This window comes from Triturus cristatus, chromosome 3_1 (assembly GCF_964204655.1).
Source record: "Triturus cristatus chromosome 3_1, aTriCri1.1, whole genome shotgun sequence".
In the NCBI taxonomy this organism is placed as follows: Eukaryota; Metazoa; Chordata; class Amphibia; order Caudata; family Salamandridae; genus Triturus; species Triturus cristatus.
This window is the reverse complement of record NC_140583.1, coordinates 246,221,685-246,240,069: the sequence shown is the minus strand read 5'-3', so window position 1 is coordinate 246,240,069 and position 18,385 is coordinate 246,221,685. Positions and strand designations below refer to the sequence as shown.

The window sequence follows — 18,385 nt, the reverse complement described above, 5'->3', positions numbered from 1 at the left end:
TGATGTGAACAATGGCTGTGCAGAAAACTTGGGGGATACAACACCTTCCTTAGAAGCTGCTGTGGGAACTAAATGGAATCCCCTTTGCTCCATAAACATGCTACATGGTGCAACTCTGGGAAACGGGTTCATAATGTTACAAAATGTACCAAAACAACTTTTTGGGTCTAGCATTCAAGACATTTTGCATATACTTTAGTATATACTTATATGTGTATGTACATTGAGGGCTCGGGAGATCAGCCCTAGGACTTGTCTGCATCCGCTTAGGGACTTTTTTTTTTTCTGTTCAACTGCCTCTATTTAACTGTCTTGATAGAAAACGACCAGCAGAGGTCAGTAAAATTACAGAATTGCTTTCTGCTGAAAGAATTTTTTTTTTAAATGTTTTTCTGGCAACTGCCTCTATTTAACTTTGACAGAAAACGACCAGAAGAGGTCAGTAAAATACCAAATCACTTTAGCATTCTCTACATTCCAGTCCATAGAAATTGCCTTCCACGAGCACCCGTAGACAATAATATTTTTCTCAAATCTTGCATTTTCAGTGATATGACCATCGAAGGCCCTTATTTTCTATTAAAAACAGCTTTGGACTATACCATTTCCCGTTGAAAGGTAATATTTCTCTCCATGTATTCTTGACTCTACACCTACACACACTCTAGGTATACTTAGAGTAGGGTTCACATAGTTAGAGTATGCTAGATTACTGCCTGGTTTATATGCCTGCATATATACATTGTTTTAGCACCATGGTAGCACACTACCTATTATTTAAGCTTTTGGTGCTTGTAATAATGTTTGTCTGCTTCTGTCTCCTAATCATTGCAGCACACGTACTTTATGTAAGAATAACGTTGGTGCAATAAATATTATTGTGTATTCTCTGTATATTTCTCTAAAAATAAGTGAGCACGAGTGACTGAGTGAAAAGTTCAGTACTGTTTCCATGACAGGGTTGTCATGTTCAGTAGCTGCCAGAAAGCAAGTAGCTCCCTGGTAAGGTTAGGCGGGCTTACGGCTGAACTGGGAGCTAGCTGGCCTATAGGCCAACATAACCTGCGGGGGAGGTGGTTGGTGTAGGGGGGGTCAGAATCAGTTTGGACATCAAGACCCTAGTTTATGTTGTTCGCACAATGCGCAGATCTTATGGATTAGTAGGAACTACACTACACTAATGAGATACGAGAGAGGGTAATGAGTGGGTGAGTTTTACTGCAGCTTCCCAGTGTTCTAATGAACTAGAAAGTATGTATTCATGACAAAACTGTGGCACACCTAAAGTCATATTGATGGAATCAAAGCTGTAAAACTAAAAGCATTTCCTTTAGAAATGAATACATTGAGGGAATTTGTTTGGTCATAGAAATTATAGTTAGTGCTCTAGACAGCTAAAATGAGGACATTTTATACAAATTCTCAAATATCTTACTCATCTATTACATTGAAACATCTGAACATGGAGAGTGAAACATGTACTTACAACACCGGCAGCAGTCTCTTCATTAATTTACTAGTAATCAACAATGGCGTCACCACAGAGTTCTTATGAACAATTAGAGTATTGTTATTTGTATTATAGACAAAAGTGAGGCAACCCTGAATGCCATTTTGTTGGAATAAAAGCTGTTGAATTCAAGCCTTATCTGAAGAACAAGTTGAAGTAAATGAACATTGAGATGTTAGTTTCGGTATGAAACCAGAGGATTTAAAATGTGTGGGGATGTGTGGCAATTTGAGGTATAATGTAGCTAAAAATAGTTAAAGAGAGAGACACCTGCATAGATACAACATCGCCTTTCCATATCGGTTTTCTCAGCTCACCCATCCTCTCAGTCGCTTAACAGCTCCCACTCCAAAAAGAAAAACAAAAAAAAAGGTAAAAGTAGTTATATAATTAGCTAATAAGATCTTAGTCTGCTTAAAAAATGTTAAAGTGTCTGTAGGAAGCTCTCTTTGTATATACTATACCGAAGTGAGGTATAGTGTGCACAGAGTCCAGTGGATTCCCAAAGGTAGGCAGAGGTAAAGTTAGACATGAGTAGATACCCAATGGTGGTTAATGTTTTGTCAGTGCCAACGTTGGGCTTTCTTACTCGTCATTTTTTTAAAAATTTTTTAGAAGACAGGTTATTTATTTAAGCCGCAACCTATTTTCAAACATACCTCTACATCCCACATCAGGCACACTCATCCTTTACCTTTTTTAACATGGAGTACCGAATATGCTACTTACCAGTATGCATCTGTTCTTGGCATGTAGGGCTGCTGACATTCATATCTGTTCATAGATCGCCGCCTAGTGTTGGGTCCGGATGATTGCACATTGTTGTCCTGGAAGAGTCTTCGAAGTATCACGAGATAGGTGGCTCCTCCCCTGGACTACAGTGCGCATGGGCATCCTCTCGATCCTCAGATTGTTTTCGCCATTGTGGCAGTGATGGAGTAGATACAGTAAGTGATGACCATGCTATACAGTAATTCTGAGTGCTGCAGCCGCTACAGGCGCCGGGGAGGAGGGTGGGCGATATGAATGTCAGCAGCCCTACATGCCAAGAACAGATGCATACTGGTAAGTAGCATATTCGGTTCGAGGCATGTGGGCTGCTGCATTCATATCTGTGCATAGATTATATAGCAGTCCCTCCATTAGCGGCGGCTGCCCGTGTCAGCTGCAGCAGTCTGAAAAAGGGTCTTGAGAACAACCTGTCCTACAGCTGCCTGCTGTTTTGAATGTACATCTACACAGTAGTGTTTAGTAAATGTATGTATAGTGGACCATGTGGCTGCTCTACATATTTCCTCTAAAGGAATGTTCCCTAGGAAAGCCATGGACGCCCCTAACTTTCGTGTTGAGTGGGCTCTTGGGGGAATCGTTAATGTGCGTTTAGCTTTTTCATAGCAAATTTGAATACATTTGACGATCCATCTGGCTATCCCTGCTTTGGAAATGGCGTTGCCCTGGTGTTGTGGAGAAAAGGCAACGAACAATTGTTTTGTTTTCCTAAAATCCTTTGTTCTGTCTATATAGTACATGAGGGCCCTCTTTATATCTAGTGTATGGAGCATTCTCTCTGCGACATTTTCTGGATTTGGAAAGAAAACAGGCAGTTCAATAGTCTGATTCATGTGGAACTGCGATATCACTTTAGGCATGAATGTGGGGTTGGTACGTAGTACGACCCTGTTTGCGTGAACCTGTATGAATGGCTCTTGAATGGTTAGTGCCTGGAGTTCACTAACTCTTCTCAGCGAAGTGATTGCCACTAAGAAAGCTACTTTCCAGGTGAGGAATTGAATCTCACATGAATGTAGAGGTTCAAAAGGTGGACCCATCAATCTGGTGAGGACCACATTTAGGTTCCACACTAGTGCCGGTGGGTGTCGTGGAGGAATCACTCTTTTGAGTCCCTCTAAGAAGGCTTTGATGGCAGGCACTCTGAATAAAGAGAGGTGCTGCCTGTTCTGAAGATAGATATAGAAAATGGACGACCCAATAAACCCTTGAGGGCTTGGGTAATGTAACATGAACTGGTAAAGGGATGCCTTCAAGGGATTAATTTGGATACTTAGTTGTATATTTTGGCAATTATTTGATATAGGATAATTATTTTCCTATAAAACTGAATTCCATCAGTATTCACGTATTTCTAAATTGTATCTTATATATCAGTCATATAGATCAATAAATGAAGAAAGAAAACAAAATTCATTGAGAATCAATCAAACTAGAAAAAGCAGAAAAAGCAACGGGTGTGTAAAAACGAAACTTTATATCAATCAATGAAGTCAATGAAATCAAGGGTACTGAAAGTGGACAGTTATACAGATAGTGGAAGGAAATGGTACAATCAATTGTTCCTTCACATGAACTTAATCAAACACTTTTTCACAATAATAGTAAATAATTATAAAGAAAAAAGTGTGACAGTCGACGTTTCGGTCTTTTAAATATCCATTCATAAGACCATCTTCAGGACAAGTCGATTAAAAGGTGACCCCTTATTCTTTGGGGGATTATCTCCCAAACAAGAAACCTGATGAAATTGGAGAGTATCGAAGTCTGGTGATATTTAGATCTCACTTTTGTGAAGCGCGTGTCTTCAATTTAATACTACTGGCAATTCTCAGTAGTTATGGCCAAATCAAAACATCAAGTGGCTTAATTCAAATAGAAGGAGAATTGAATCTCACTTCAACCGGCACGTGTCCTCAGTCGATTAAAACTCGCGGTTCACCAGCGGTTACACGGGCGGCATGCAAGATAGGCTGCTATTGCGGTTAGATGTATACGGATGGAGCTGTATGCCAGATTGCATCGATATAAGTGTAACAGGTAACAGATGATGTTCTGAATGGATGCATCCAGCGGATTAATGTCATTGTTTTTACAGTAAATGACAAATCTTTTCCATTTAGTCGCATAGCAAGCCCTGGTCGTGGGTCTCCTGGCCTCCTTGATGATATTCATACATTCTGGAGGCAGGTTGAGGTAGCCAAACTCTAAGACTTCAGGAGCCAGATCGCCAGGTTCAGCTGTTGCGGATCTGGGTGCTGAATTTCGCCATGGTTCTGTGTTAAAAGTTTGGGTGTTAGCTGCAGTCGTTGAGGCAGCACCACGGAAAGTTCTAGTAACGTGGTGTACCATGGCTGGCGTGCCCACATTGGAGCAACCAGGAGGAGTGTCATTGAGTGTTGCCTTAGTTTGCGTGCCACTAGCGGTATTAATGGCGCTGGGGGAAAAGCGTACGCAAATCTGCCTGACCAGTTCATCCATATCGCATTGCCATGCAACTGTGGGTGCGGGAACCTGGCGGCAAAGCTGCGGCATTTTGCGTTTTCCCTTGTGGCGAATAGGTCTATCTCTGGATGACCCCACTGCTGGAAGTACGGTTGGAGTACTGATGGATGTAGCTCTCACTCGTGCATTTGGTGGCTGTGTCTGCTGAGCAGATCCGCCATTTGGTTGTCCTTGCCCGGGAGGTGTTCTGCCATGAGGAACATGTTCCTCTGAATGGCCCACCTCCACATGCTCTGAGCCAGATGAGATAACTGTGGAGAGTGTGTTCCTCCCTGCTTCTGTATGTAGTACATGGCAGTCATGTTGTCCGTCCGGATCAACACGACTTTGTTGCACAAGTGTACTGTGAATGCCTTCATTGCCAGGAAGATTGCCATCAGTTCCAGAAGGTTGATGTGCATCTTCTGTTGCTGTGTCGTCCATAGTCCCTGCACTGTGTAATTGACAACATGAGCTCCCCATCCCTGGAGAGACGCGTCCGCAGTCAGTATTATCTGTGGAACAGGCTCTTGGAACGGTCGGCCCTTGCAAAGGTTTTGTGGATTCCACCAATGCAGAGAGTTGTATGCCCGACCGCTCACCAACACTAGGTCTTTCAACTGTCCTTCAGTCTGATTCCATTGACGTGCCAAGCACTCCTGAAGCGGGCGCATATGTAGTCTCGCGTGCGGGACTATGAAGATGCAGGAGGCCATCATGCCTATCAACTGCATGAACACTCGCGCTGGAAGGGAGTGTTGAGGTCTGAACTTTTTTATCAGCAGTTGCATGCTGTTGATCCTCACTAAATTTGGCTGAGCTTTGGCTGCCAGAGTGTCTATGGTTGCGCCCAGGTACTGCCGTACGTGGGCGGGTTGAAGATGTGACTTTGGATAATTTAGTGAGAATCCCAGACTGTGAAGAAGGTGTATGGTGTGGGATATGTGGCTGGCACACTGCTGGGCTGACTTTGCCTGAACAAGCCAGTCGTCCAGGTAAGGGAAGACGTGAATGTGCTGTCTCCTTAAGTGTGCAGCCACTGTTGCTAGGCACTTGGTAAAGACTCTGGGCGCCGTTGTTACTCCGAAAGGGAGTACTTTGAACTGATAATGCTGATCCTGAAGAGTGAACCTGAGATACTTTCTGTGTGACGGGTGTATGGGTACGTGGAAATACGCATCCTTCAAATCCAGTGTTGCTAGGAAGTCTCCCTGACTGAGTAACGGTAGAACCTGCTGGAGGGTGAGCATATGAAAATGCTCTGACAGAATGTATTGGTTGAGAGGTCTCAGGTCCAGTATAGGTCTGAGAGACCCGTCCTTTTTTGGGATCAAGAAGTACAGAGAGTACACCCCTGACCCTCGTTGTTCTATGGGCACAAGCTCTATGGCTCCTTTTTGCAGCATACTTAGTACTTCCTGCTGCAATAATGCTAAGTGCTCTGCGGACATAGGACGGTGTCTTGGTGGTATGTTGGGTGGATTGGATGTTAATTCCAGACAATAACCGTACTGGACAATTTCTCTGACCCACCTGTCTGTGGTGATGGATCTCCAGACTGGCAGGAACTGTTGGAGTCTCCCCCCGACCGGTGTTATGTGGTCGGGGGGCAGTGACAAGACGTCACGGTTTGTTATTGGCGGAGGACCTGGTGTTGTTGTGTCCTCGTCCTCTGCCTTTGGTGCTGGATCCACGATATCCACCCCTATTGTTCTTATTATAGGTACTCTGGGTACCTCCTTTATTGTACTGCTGCTGGGACCCCTGACCTCTAGCTGCTCCTCTATTCCCGGGGCGACGAAAGGAGCCACTCCGAAACTGCTGCGACTGTAGAGCCCCCATAGATTTCGCAGTTTCAGTGTCCTTTTTAATCTTTTCTAGTGTAGTGTCAACCTCGGGGCCAAATAAAAAGTCTGGGTTGACTGGTTGATTCAAGATACTATTTTGAATTTCAGGTTTGAAACCGGATATTCTCAGCCATGCGTGCCTCCTCAACATCACACTAGTGTTTATTGCCCTTGCTGCAGTGTCAGCTGCATCTAGTGCGCATTTGATGGACTCATTTGTAATGAGGTGTCCCTCTCTGATGAGGAGCTCCGCTCCATCTTTGTATTCATCTGGTAGGTGTTCTAGCAGTGTTTCTAGGGTATCGTAGTGTGACCTGTCGTATCTGGCCAGGAGTGCCTGAGTGTTGGCAATGCGCCAGATGTTTGCTGCTTGTGCTGCTATCCTTTTTCCAGATGTTTCTAGCACTTTGGACACCTTGTCCGGAGGAGGAGCATCACCGGTAGTTTGCGAGTTAGCTCTCTTGCGAGCCTTAGAAACTACCATGGAGTCCAACGGCAATTGACCCTTAATGTACATTGGGTCTCCTGGGGCTGGTTTGTATTTTTTCTCTATTCTCGGGTTCAATACCCGTGCTCTGGTTGGCTCCTTAAAGATGTCCTTAGCATGTTTAATAACCCCTTTTAACATTGGTAAAGTCTTGACCGTTCTTTCTGATGTGGAGAACGTGTCCACCAAGAAATCCTCCTCCAGAGTCAGAATGAAGTTCCACTCCATGATTGGCAGCCGCTCTTTCAATGAGGGCGTTAAAAGCAGCAGTATCTTCAGTGGGAGATGGTTTTATATTATAAAGATGAGTGTCAGGAGCATTTTGTGGGTCTCCTGGGTCAGTAGGGTCTCCCCATGCTTGATCCTGGTCTTGCTGTTGTTCATCAGGGTCATTATCCACAGGATAAGTTGTATCCTCAGTATAGCCCTCTCCTGCATCCGCCTCCGAGTGTGTGGGAGAAAAGAATGGTAGTTCCTGATCATATGTGTGGTAAGGTTCTACAAGCACTGGTGTCGAACCTGACGCCATTTTCCTTTTTAGTGGAATTTTGTATGACTCCAAAGCTTTCTCTGGAACAATTCTCCGCTTGCGGAACAACAGTCTACCAGTGTCGACGTCGATAAACTGGTCCTGTGAGTCTTCGACATCAGTTCTGTCTGTGGACACTGTTCTTGGTTGTTCGATACTCTTCCTAAGTACGAACATCTTCGGTGCCCCCGGTGGTGGCAATCCAAACTTCCAAACTTGATCGGTGCCGGCACCGAGTGAGCCTTGGCGGCCTTGTTCGGTTCGGGACCCGTTTTCGGTTCGAGAGTGTCCCGTTCCCTGATGCGCTTTAGGGACTCCGACACCTGTTGCAACGTGAATGCCGACGGTGCTTTTGATCCGACAGGCTCTTTGGAGACAGGCCTTGATGCGGTCTCTGGTTTCTTTCCAGTCTTCGGGGCTTCGGTACGAAGTTTGGGATCGACGCCTTGTTGATCCGGTATTTTGGCTCAGCACTCCTCGGTGTTGATGTAGTCGGATCGACCACTTTGACCTTGGTCGTTGGTGTTCCAACCTTCGGTGCTATAGGCCTCTGCGTCTTCTCGGGACCGAGGGCCTTCTTCTGTTTCTCGGTGCCGAAGTCCTTTTTTGGTTTCTTGGTACCTAAGTCCTTCTTTGTTCGTTCGGTTCCGATGTCCTTCTTTTGTGTCGACAGATTGGAAGGTTTCGATGCCTTCGATCCGACCTGAACCAGGTGCACTTTCGGTTTAGATTTGACCGGTGCAGGTTTTGGTTTCGATTTCACGGAATCGACTCCAGTCTTGTTCGATAATTCCGGCTCTTTTGAAATGTTCGAAGCCGGGCCTTCAAGTGGGGCTGTAGAACGATCCGACCGATCTTGGGTAAGGCCCACAGGCGATCCCTCGACCTGAGCCTTAGCAAGACTATCTCCCTCGGCCTCCGCATCGACGGATTGGCCTAGCTCATCGCCTGAGCTATCTTCCTCGGCCCCAAGGGCCTCATCGTCGTCTCCTACCTCGTCGACGACGTCTTCGTCCTCGAAGATCTCCTCATCATCGTCGTCATCATATTGGGATTCCACCTCTTCGACGCTGTCGACTTCTTCATCCTCGGTGCTGAATATGTTAACCGGGTTAGGTGCCGATTGTTTGGCCTCCAATGTAGCCGCTCGTCTATTCCGAAGGGTCTTTTTTGACCGGAACCGGGCACAGGCCATACACCTGGTCTCATCATGATCCGGTGATAAACATTTGTTACACACCGGATGGACATCAACGTGTGGATATTTTGCGTGGCATAGAGGACATCTCTTGAAGGGAGTCCTCGATTCCATCTTCGAACGTCGATCGATGTTCGGACCGAAACTCGGTCCGAGAAGGGTGAATAAGTCCAAGAACAAGTATAATAATTTATCGATACCGAACGCAAACAATACCGACGATATCTAAAGGCTTTTGGCCTTAAAGAAAGTTTTCCTAACTTGAGCTAAGATAAGCACATCCGAACCCAATGGCGGAAAAAAACAATCTGAGGATGGAGAGGATGCCCATGCGCACTGTAGTCCAGGGTAGGAGCCATCTATCTCGTGATACTTCGAAGACTCTTCCAGGACAACAATGTGCAATCATCCGGACCCAAGACTAGGCGGTGATCTATGCACAGATATGAATTCAGCAGCCCACATGCCTCGAACTTCTTACACCCAAAACTTGGGTGATTTGTACACTGTGCATCGTATAACTATTAAAAGGCACAATTGCAGTTGTGTCAAGGGCTTAAGCTATTCCCGTGCTATCTTGTATGCTCAGTAATTATCTAGTGTATATGACTATGATGTTATCACTGATGTCAATGATTTAATTTGAAAAATCATGAGTGACGTAATGTGTGGGGTCATTAGCAGGGCATGGCAGAGTGCAAGTTATAGCTCTCAGTAAACTGTAATTGGTAAATGTAAAGGATTTGTTGTTTTTTAAACACGTGTTTTCACTTTATTTCAACACCCAACTATTACTGTAGTAAAGTGGTTTTCTGTTGCAGTAACCCCCCCCCCCCCTCAATTTTCTGCCGTACTACTGATGAACTTTCACCTGATGTACCCTGGGTCCTTGCCAATCACGTTCCCAGGGCCTTTGTTCTTACCCCAAAACTAACCCAATTGGCATCTCTGGCCACAGGTCAGCCCCTGGTAAATGGTACCACGGGCACTGTGACCAGAGAAGGCCTCTAAGGTCTACAGCACTTACTGTGCCACCCTTATAGGTCCTGCACCCTTACACTGCCTTTGCAGGCTGCGTGTTTTGGTGCAGAACAACATGTTGAGTCGACATGGCACATCTATATGTGCCATGCCTACAACCCTCTGCCCTGGCATAGATCAGTCACCCCTCCAGCTGGGTGCACTATACCAGTGGTGAGGGTACAGGTGCATGAGCCCTGTACCCCTACAGTGTCTAAGGCCATTCTTAGACATTGTAAGTAAGATGGTGCTGGGAGTTTGTCATTACGAACTCCACAGCGTGTGAGAAAGTGCCATCTTTCTTGCATGGTATGCCCCCACTTTTTGCTGAATTGCTGAATGTACTTTGGCAGGAGCCCAGGGCACACTCCGTCAATCAGGTGCCCAGGGCCTATGTTCCTTCACTAAAAACTGTGCTGAAACCTAAACCCAAATTGGCAAACCCTGGCCACATGTCACCCCCCTGGTAAATGTTACACTAGGTACCCAGGGCCTTGTGACCAGGGAAGGCCCCTAAGGGCTACAGCACTTATTGTGCCACCCTTAGAGGCCCTGTACCCTGACACAAACGCACTGCCCTTGCAGGCTGAGTGTCTGGGTATAGAACAAAACTGAGTCGACATGGCACACATCCCTGTGTGCCATGCCCACCACACACACTGCCCTGGCATACATCAGCCACCCCTCTAGCTGGGTGCCCTATGCCAGTGGTGTGGGTAAAGGAGCATGAGCCCTGTGCCCCTGTAGTACCCAGGTCCATTCCTGGGCACTGTAAGGGCAGTGCTGCCATTTAAGAGTATATGGTGCTGGGAGATCGTCCACACGAACTCCACAGCTCCATGATGGCTCCACTGAAGACTGAGAAGTTTGTTATCAAACTTCTCAGCACATTAAACTCGCACGGATGCCAGTGCAGGATTTAATGTACAATGCACGACAGAGGGCATCTTAGAGATGCCCACTGAACCTAACCTACAATCCACATCTTGTCTGAGGGGCTGCCTAGGCTGCCACACAGCAGACATGTTGCTGGACCCCTGGGTAGAGAGCCATAATCTCTCCTGGGCCTGCAACAATGCACATCCTGGGCGAGGTGCTAGGTATCCTCCCCCAGATGGGCAGGGGAAGCTTCAAACGCATGCCGACTTGGTGAGCTTTTCCAGGCCACTTGCTGTACTCAGCAACTGGCCCCTACCAGTTCTAAACCCCCACTCTGGCGGGAAGACAGGCCGGAAACCCCAAGGAAGGACAGGGGGTGTGCCAGCTTCTGCCAACCCCACCCCTCAGGTGGGGGAGGCGAGGTGAAGCACATCTCCGGGCTCTCGCCATCTTGAAGATGGGGAGCCCTGCATAATTAGGACTAGGCCACTGCCCCCCTCCCACAGGAGAGTGGCAGGATAGGGGGTGTACCCACCCCAGAGCAGGGACCCAGTGGTCTCTGCCCTTTACCTACCTGTAACGCCCCTAAATTTAGTATTTAGGGGCACCCTGAACCTTCCTTTCTCAGATCCAGATTCCGACACATGAAAGAAGATCAAGGAACAAGAAGACCTGTCGTGCAGCTGCTAACAAGAGGAAGGCATCAACTGATTTGGCCTCAGGCCTACCGGCCTGTCACACTCGAACCTGCTCCTGCTAAACCCCGGCATCTCCAGTGGTCAGAAACCTCAAAAACCCCGGAGGACCTGACTGCCTTGTGACTAACTACCTGTGACTCCCACGAGCAGTAACTGACCCCTGGCATCAGCCAGGAACCGCGAACCCTGCACACACTGCACCCGCCAGGCCTGGCCTGTGCTGGAGTGAACAAATACCACGAGGACGTCCCCCCGGCAACTGTGACCCCGAATCCATCACCCAAGGACCCAACTCGACGCTCCTGACGACGCCTGCAGCCTCAGATCCAGGGACCCCTCCAACCCCGACCAGCCGAGGGTAAGATTTCCCGACACCAAAAGGCACCCCTGCACCCGGCGCCCTGCGGCCCCCTGTGCCCAACTCCTGGGTGCCCACCTAACCTACAGCTTCCCAACTTACCGCTCGAAGTGGTGGTCGCACCTGAAGAATCTCTGTCCTCGAGCTTGCAGCCTTTGTTCATCTTGCAGCTTCTCCATTTAAATACATTGAGCGCCCAACGGCTCAAAAGCACCCTGCATGCAGCTGCCCGAGTGCCCCTGGAAGTGCAACCTCTATCCTAATCTACTTCCCCACTTGCCCTGAGTAAGTGACCAGGAGCCCAGTTCCCACAGCCGCGTGTCCTAAGTCTACAAATAGGTTGGTTTTGGACTACTAAGTACTAGCACTAATCCAGCTCTGGGTGCCCGGCTGAATCACTCGGGGTGGGGCGGGGGGTTAAAAACCCCAGTTGCTGAGTTTTAAGCAAGAAAAAATTAAGTTCATGAACCCTAGTCTCAAAAATCCATCACACAATAAGGTAATTGCCACCGTTCACAGTCTCTTCAGCCCCAATGCCAAAGCTTAATGGTAGTTACTAGTGTCTAATCGTGACATTTCACTGAAGTCTAAAAACCAGTCCAACTGAGGTAATGTCTTTAATGGCTAGCAGATGTAGATGTAAGTTAGCACTTGGTGGCCCCTGAAGATACTTTAACTTCAAGGTCCTGCATCTTAAATTCTACATGGGTCCATCTTAATTCTTCAGTAGCAAGGATGCCTACAGGACCAGAAACACCCAGTAGTTTCACTAGTTCCCACTAGGAAGTGGAGGTTAGGAACAGGATTCAATATGGACTGTCAATAGCTTCAAAATATTATGGGCTACACAGATCATTCTAAATAAACTAGTTTTCTATGTACTAGCTGTATTTCACTAGGGGGAGTGATTACACACCATCTCCAGGTCCTTTTGGGACTGGGAAAGAGACCACCCAGCCCCCTTCTAAAAGTATAAGCAGATTGGGGACAGTGCAGGCTCATAATCTCAAATAGACAGTCAATGCTACAGGTCCTCAATGCCAATGCAGATCAAAGCTGTGAAATTGCTTGTTGAAGAGTGGGAGGCATAGTGTTTTTCCAAGAGAAGCAGAGGTCTTTCGTCCCAATATTTGACAACATTCTGGATAACTAGTGCAAGATATCCTTTTCTAGACTGGGTCATCTATAAAATGATAAACATTCAACAAAACAACTAGTAGTGAAACCTACTGTGATGTACCCAACACGCTGGTCAAGGCTGAAGAGATGGGACAAAGTCACTGACTGACAACTTACAATTTGTTCTCTTTGTCTTTTTCTTTGATTTTCTTCAAGACGTTGATTTCCAATTGGGCCGCTTCCCTGTACTTGCCTACATTTCGAATGATCTTGAGAGCAATACGGGATTTACTACTAAGGAGAAAAGAGAAGAAAAGGGGAAAGTGTGAGCAGGAACTGATGGTACAGTACCAGGAAGCAAACAGAGTGCAATTGGGAATAACAAGAAACAATTAAACAAAATTTGCAGATAGGTCAGCTTGACAGCAATTTGGCAGATTATAAAGGCTGAACATGTTTTTGAAATCCACAAGTTGCGAAAAGCATTCTTGAGGGCACTTAATCATCTGAAAATGTACACCCCATACTGCATCCATGCCACAACTTGGAAACTATCAGTAACATTATGATAAAGGTAAGGCAAAGCCAGGAGCCCAGCCACCACTTAAAAACTAGTAAATCTAAGTGTGTGTGTGTGTCAATGTTTTTAAAGGCACATCACAGTATGTTCCAGCTCAAAAACGTCAGGGAAATAATCAGGTCAGTATGGCATAACAGATCAGAAAAGGATCTAGTAAAATTTTAAAAGAGAAACCATTTTCATAACAGGAAAGGAGGAGATTAATTTCTGGGAATTGAACATATAAAAGGGAAGACAAAATGTAACCCTAAGAGTCATTTGAGGAAAGACAAGCAAACAAATCTAAGTAGGTGCATCTTTCTAAAACACGGGTGGGATTTTCATCAACCATCTGCAAAAGAAGGGACATCACCGGATTTCCTATCATCCATTTGCTCAGAAAGTGACATCTCTCCTCCCCCTACCAGGACCTAATTAATGGCAGCTGCAGTGCAGACAAATGCACTGATGGCATGCTAAAGGCTAGCCCATTTCCATTCATCCACACCTGGTCCTCCCTGTAGGGAGCTGGCTCTTTATATAGTGGACCACAAAGAGGTACACTTTGTAAAGAGTCCAGGCAAACCACAAAGGAATTACAGAAGCACAAAGGCGAGCAGTTAGGCATAACAGAGGGTAGTGCTAAGCATTCATTACACACACACAAAGGCAGTGAGTGAGACCACACTCAAACAAATCCGATAAAAATAACACATACTTTTATATGAATTTAGATACCAAGCTCATCGGAATCCGGTAAGTACCTTTAGAGTTAATAATTGTAGGAAGCTTGCTCTGTATATACTATACCAAAGTAAGGTATAGTGTGCACAGAGTCCAGTGAGACCCCAAAGGTAGGCAGAGGTAAAATCAGATACCTTACTCTCGATTTGTGGTAGTGTGGGAGAGAAGTAAGGTTTTATCAGAGGGTAGTGTTAAGCATTTATTGTACACACTCAGGCAATAAATGATGTCACACACTCAAAAAGACCACTCAGACCAATTTGTTTATATAAAAAATATTTTTTAGTTTGTATTTTATTTTCTAGAACCAAGCCAGGCATGGTACAGGAAAGTATAAAAACACTTTGCAAGAATAATGCAGGTAAATACAGTTTGAATGCAGTTGAATGTAATTGTGTTGGCTACAGGTAAGTAATATGTTTGCAAAGCAGTTTAAATTATTTTTCAGATTACTTTAGGCTACTTTTCAGATTACTTTTTAAGTTACTTTTTCTACTCTGTGTGATACGCCTAGATATCACACTGAGAGATTTAAAAGACAAAAGGTAAGTAAATCAGTTTTTGTATATTTGCAATTTTAGAGTTTCATACAAATCAACTCCACCAATTTTCACAAGAAAGCAGTTCAATGCAGTCCTATGGGATAAAACAATATTATCGACTTAACGGTACAAAGTCTGGTTTGGGAAGGCAGGGCAGGTCCTCTGGGTCACTGTAGTCGGTCCAGACAGGCTGGGAGGGCTGGGGCCCAGTCGGTTGGTGTCCTCCTCTTCTTCAGCACAGCTCTTCTGTCCTCCATCTTGTTTCTTCTTGTCTGAGGAGGTAAGGTTCAGGGTTGCCCCTATATACTAAATTTAGGGGACTAACAGGTAGGCATAGGTTGGGACCAACGGGTCCCTTCCTTGGGGTGGGTACATCCCAGATTATGCCAGTGGGAGAAGGGCATAAGCCTCCCTCTGGTTGGCTGGGTCCCGCCATCTTGGCGGCAGTGGTGAGAGTATATGGTGCTGGGAGTTTTTCACTACGAACTTCACAGCCCCATAATGGCTTTACTGAAAACTGGGAAGTTTGGTATCAAACCTTTCAGCACATTAAACCCACACTAATGCCAGTGTTGAACTTTACGGAAAATGTACACAGAGGGCATCTTAGAGATGCCCCCTGTAAAACGACCTAACACTAGTGTCCAGGCTGAGTGGCTGCTCAGCAGCTGCCACCACCAGCCAGGTTTCTGAACCCCTGGGTCAAGAGCCTGCTGCTCTCGGGGGTCTGAAACAATGCACATCCTGGAACGAGGTGCCAATCCTGCTCCCAGGCTGGGTAGGGTCCACGAAGTTGAAGCTTCAAAGGCTTGCCGCCTTTGTGAGCTTCCCTAGGCCCTTTGCTGCTTCCAGCAAGGTTGTGCCCACCTTTGCCAACACCACCCCACAGGTGGGGGAGGAAAGGTGAAGGACAACTCTCAGTCTCCGCAATCTTGCAGATGGAGGGACCCAGCCAACCAGAGTGAAGCATATGCCCCCCTCTCACAGGAGGGTGGCATAATAGGGGGTGTATCCACCCCAAGGAAGGGACCTATTGATCCCAACCTTTTACTTACCTATAACGCCCCTAAATTTTGTATTTAGGGGCACCCCTGAATCGTGTCTTCTCAAACAAGAATCGACTAAGAAGAAGGACCGGAGAAGCCATGCTAAAGTTAAGAGGAAGAGGACACCCACTGACTTGGACCCAGTCCCACCTCGAACCTGCAGTAGTGAAACTGTGGTGTGTCCTGCAGCCAGCAACCTCGAGAACCCGAGGACCTGCCCTGCCTTCCCAAACCAAGACTTTGTCTCCTGTGAGCAAAGGGTTTGCTCACCAACAGACTCTGGCTCTGGCCAAATCCGCGAGTCTGCAACACTGCATCCGACGCCCATGGCCCGAGTTCAAGTGGCCCAACACAAGGAGGTCTCCCTGGCGATCCTGACCGGAGATCTGGTGATCTCTGACCTGCCTAGAACCTCCCAGCGACGACTGCAGCCTCTTTCTGTAGTGTCTCCCTGACCGCAGCTGGTAAGGAAAACACAATGCCGAAAGTCACCCCTGCACCCTTAGTCCCACGGCCTAGGGTGGCCCAACCGACGGTGCCCCAGCATCCCAACTTACCTCTCCCAACTAGTGGTCACCTCCAGAAGATCTATGTCCCAAGACTGCAATCTCTGTTGAAACCGGAGAATCCCCATTGAATGCAACAGGGCACCCGACCTCAAAACCAGCACCCTGCACCCAGCCGCCCCCACGCTGCGGCAGGTGCACTTTGTGTGCTAAACAGGATCCCCTTTGCCCTGAGCCTAACACCAGGAGCTCTGCTCCCACAACCCAGTGGCCTGCTCTTAAGCAGCCGCCAACCGGAGGCCACCTATCCCCAATGGAGAACATTGGGCCTCAGCACTGCCGCTGAGGGTGTTTTGAGAGTGCATCCTTGACCCTGGGGGAACTCTTGTTCCAACCCCAGAAACTCAACCCCGAAGACCGAGTACTTACCTGGTAACCATTAACTTCCTTTCTCTCCATAGGAATACATTGACTGTTTTTCTCTGAAAAACGTAAGTGTGGAATTGATTTGCATGGAAACCTGAAAAACTACAACTGTGCAAAACTAATTTTACTTACCTTTTCTCTAGGTAATGTCCCAGTGTGATATCTAGGCATATCACAATGAGTAGAAAAAGTAACTTAAAAAGTCATCTGAAAAGTAACGAACCAGTTACCTGTAAGAATAGTTTTGCAGCATAGACTGTTTGCTAATGGGCTTCCATGTTTTCGTGGGCTAATGCATACCCTTATTGGTATTGAGCACCCTTGTGATAATATGTAAGGGAGAGATACAGTAACAAATGAATGGGCTGTGTGCACCCTTTATAACTTAGTAAGGCAGCTTTCTAAAATGCAGTTTGTAAAGTTCTCAATCTGCCTTTATGCAGGTTAATAGCTGTTGTAAGTGAAAAACAACCTCGTAAAGGGCTGTGTTTTTTATTTTTTGTATCGTTAGGAATACATTTTGTTGAGTAGGCGGCCCTATCTGGCGGACCTGATGTGAGGTATGAGCGTTCTTTTTTTGTGCTGTTATCCTGATTTGTTATACAGTATGTCTATGCATGTTTTAAGATTTTCCTTTTATTGTGCATAGGTGTTTTATGTGGTGGCAGGGTGTTAACCCCCCCCCCACTTTATGTTGTTAATTTAATGGCCGCGGTCTACCGCAGTAGCCGGTCATATGGGATAGCCTTGAAACTTGAAGTCAACTCCTATAGAAGAAGTTCCCGGTTCCCTTACGGTGTCCTGTAAGGTCGCGGTCAACCTGAATTGCCGGCCTTATGTGGTAGATTTGGAAGTCGCGGTCAACTCCCCTTGAAGAGTTGCCTGCTGCTCCCTTATGGTGTGAAGATCAGTCTCCGTGGTAGGAGCTGACTCTCACCTTTTGGGGTCGCCATGCCCAATAAACGTGTGTGTGATGAAACTAACTTGCCTCTGTTGTTGTGGTAAACACCTTATTGTGTTATAAATATTGTGGTAAACACCTTCTTGTGTAATACCTATGTGCTGTTTTATGTACATGAAGCTGTATAGCGTTTTTAGATATGCATTTGTTATCTAGGGGATAGGAAGTTCTTTAGAGTGAAAACCTATTCCCTTATTAGAAGTTGACCGGTGTATGTAAGAAACATGTATAGTACTTCTATGGGCAGATCCCCTCTTGGTGCGGTCTGGGGAATTATGCTTGTTGCGAAACCGGGTTGTGAAGCACCGCAGTGGTGCATGGTGGAGGGAGTTGGAATGCGTTTAAAGTCTTGTGTGACTGAGTTTAAAAAGAGGCCGTTATGTGCTCTGTAGAAAAAACCCTGTACTCCCTTTAACATCGGCATAATGCTGTGTGTTAATGTTAAAGGGAGCTGTTGGAAAGTGGGTTATTGGTAGGGGCAAATGTAGGTCTGCCACAGGCTATAAGGCCACTAACACATGATAGGACCCAGCATAAGTCTTAAAAAATTATTCCTATGCTCAACCCTTGGTAACGTGGCTGCGAGCAGACAGGCTTAACTTCAAAGACAGGTATGTAAAGCATTCAAAAACACCATTTCAGTAAATATTTAAAACACAGCACACAAAAAAAATACAACACCA

At 46.2% G+C, this 18,385-nt stretch overlaps 1 protein-coding gene across 2 annotated transcripts in view; it reads right to left on the bottom strand.

The window, feature by feature from the left end:
- The window catches only part of CLK3 (CDC like kinase 3), a 272,328-nt gene that overhangs the window by 115,531 nt on the left and 138,412 nt on the right, over window positions 1-18,385 (bottom strand). Inside the window, exon 6 of one of the 2 annotated variants that reach the window (XM_085643786.1) lies at window positions 13,096-13,212. In XM_085643786.1, coding sequence (XP_085499912.1) covers window positions 13,096-13,212 — 117 coding nt within the window. The remainder of the gene's footprint in view (window positions 1-13,095; window positions 13,213-18,385) is intronic. The other variant, XM_085643787.1, reaches the window with a different exon arrangement.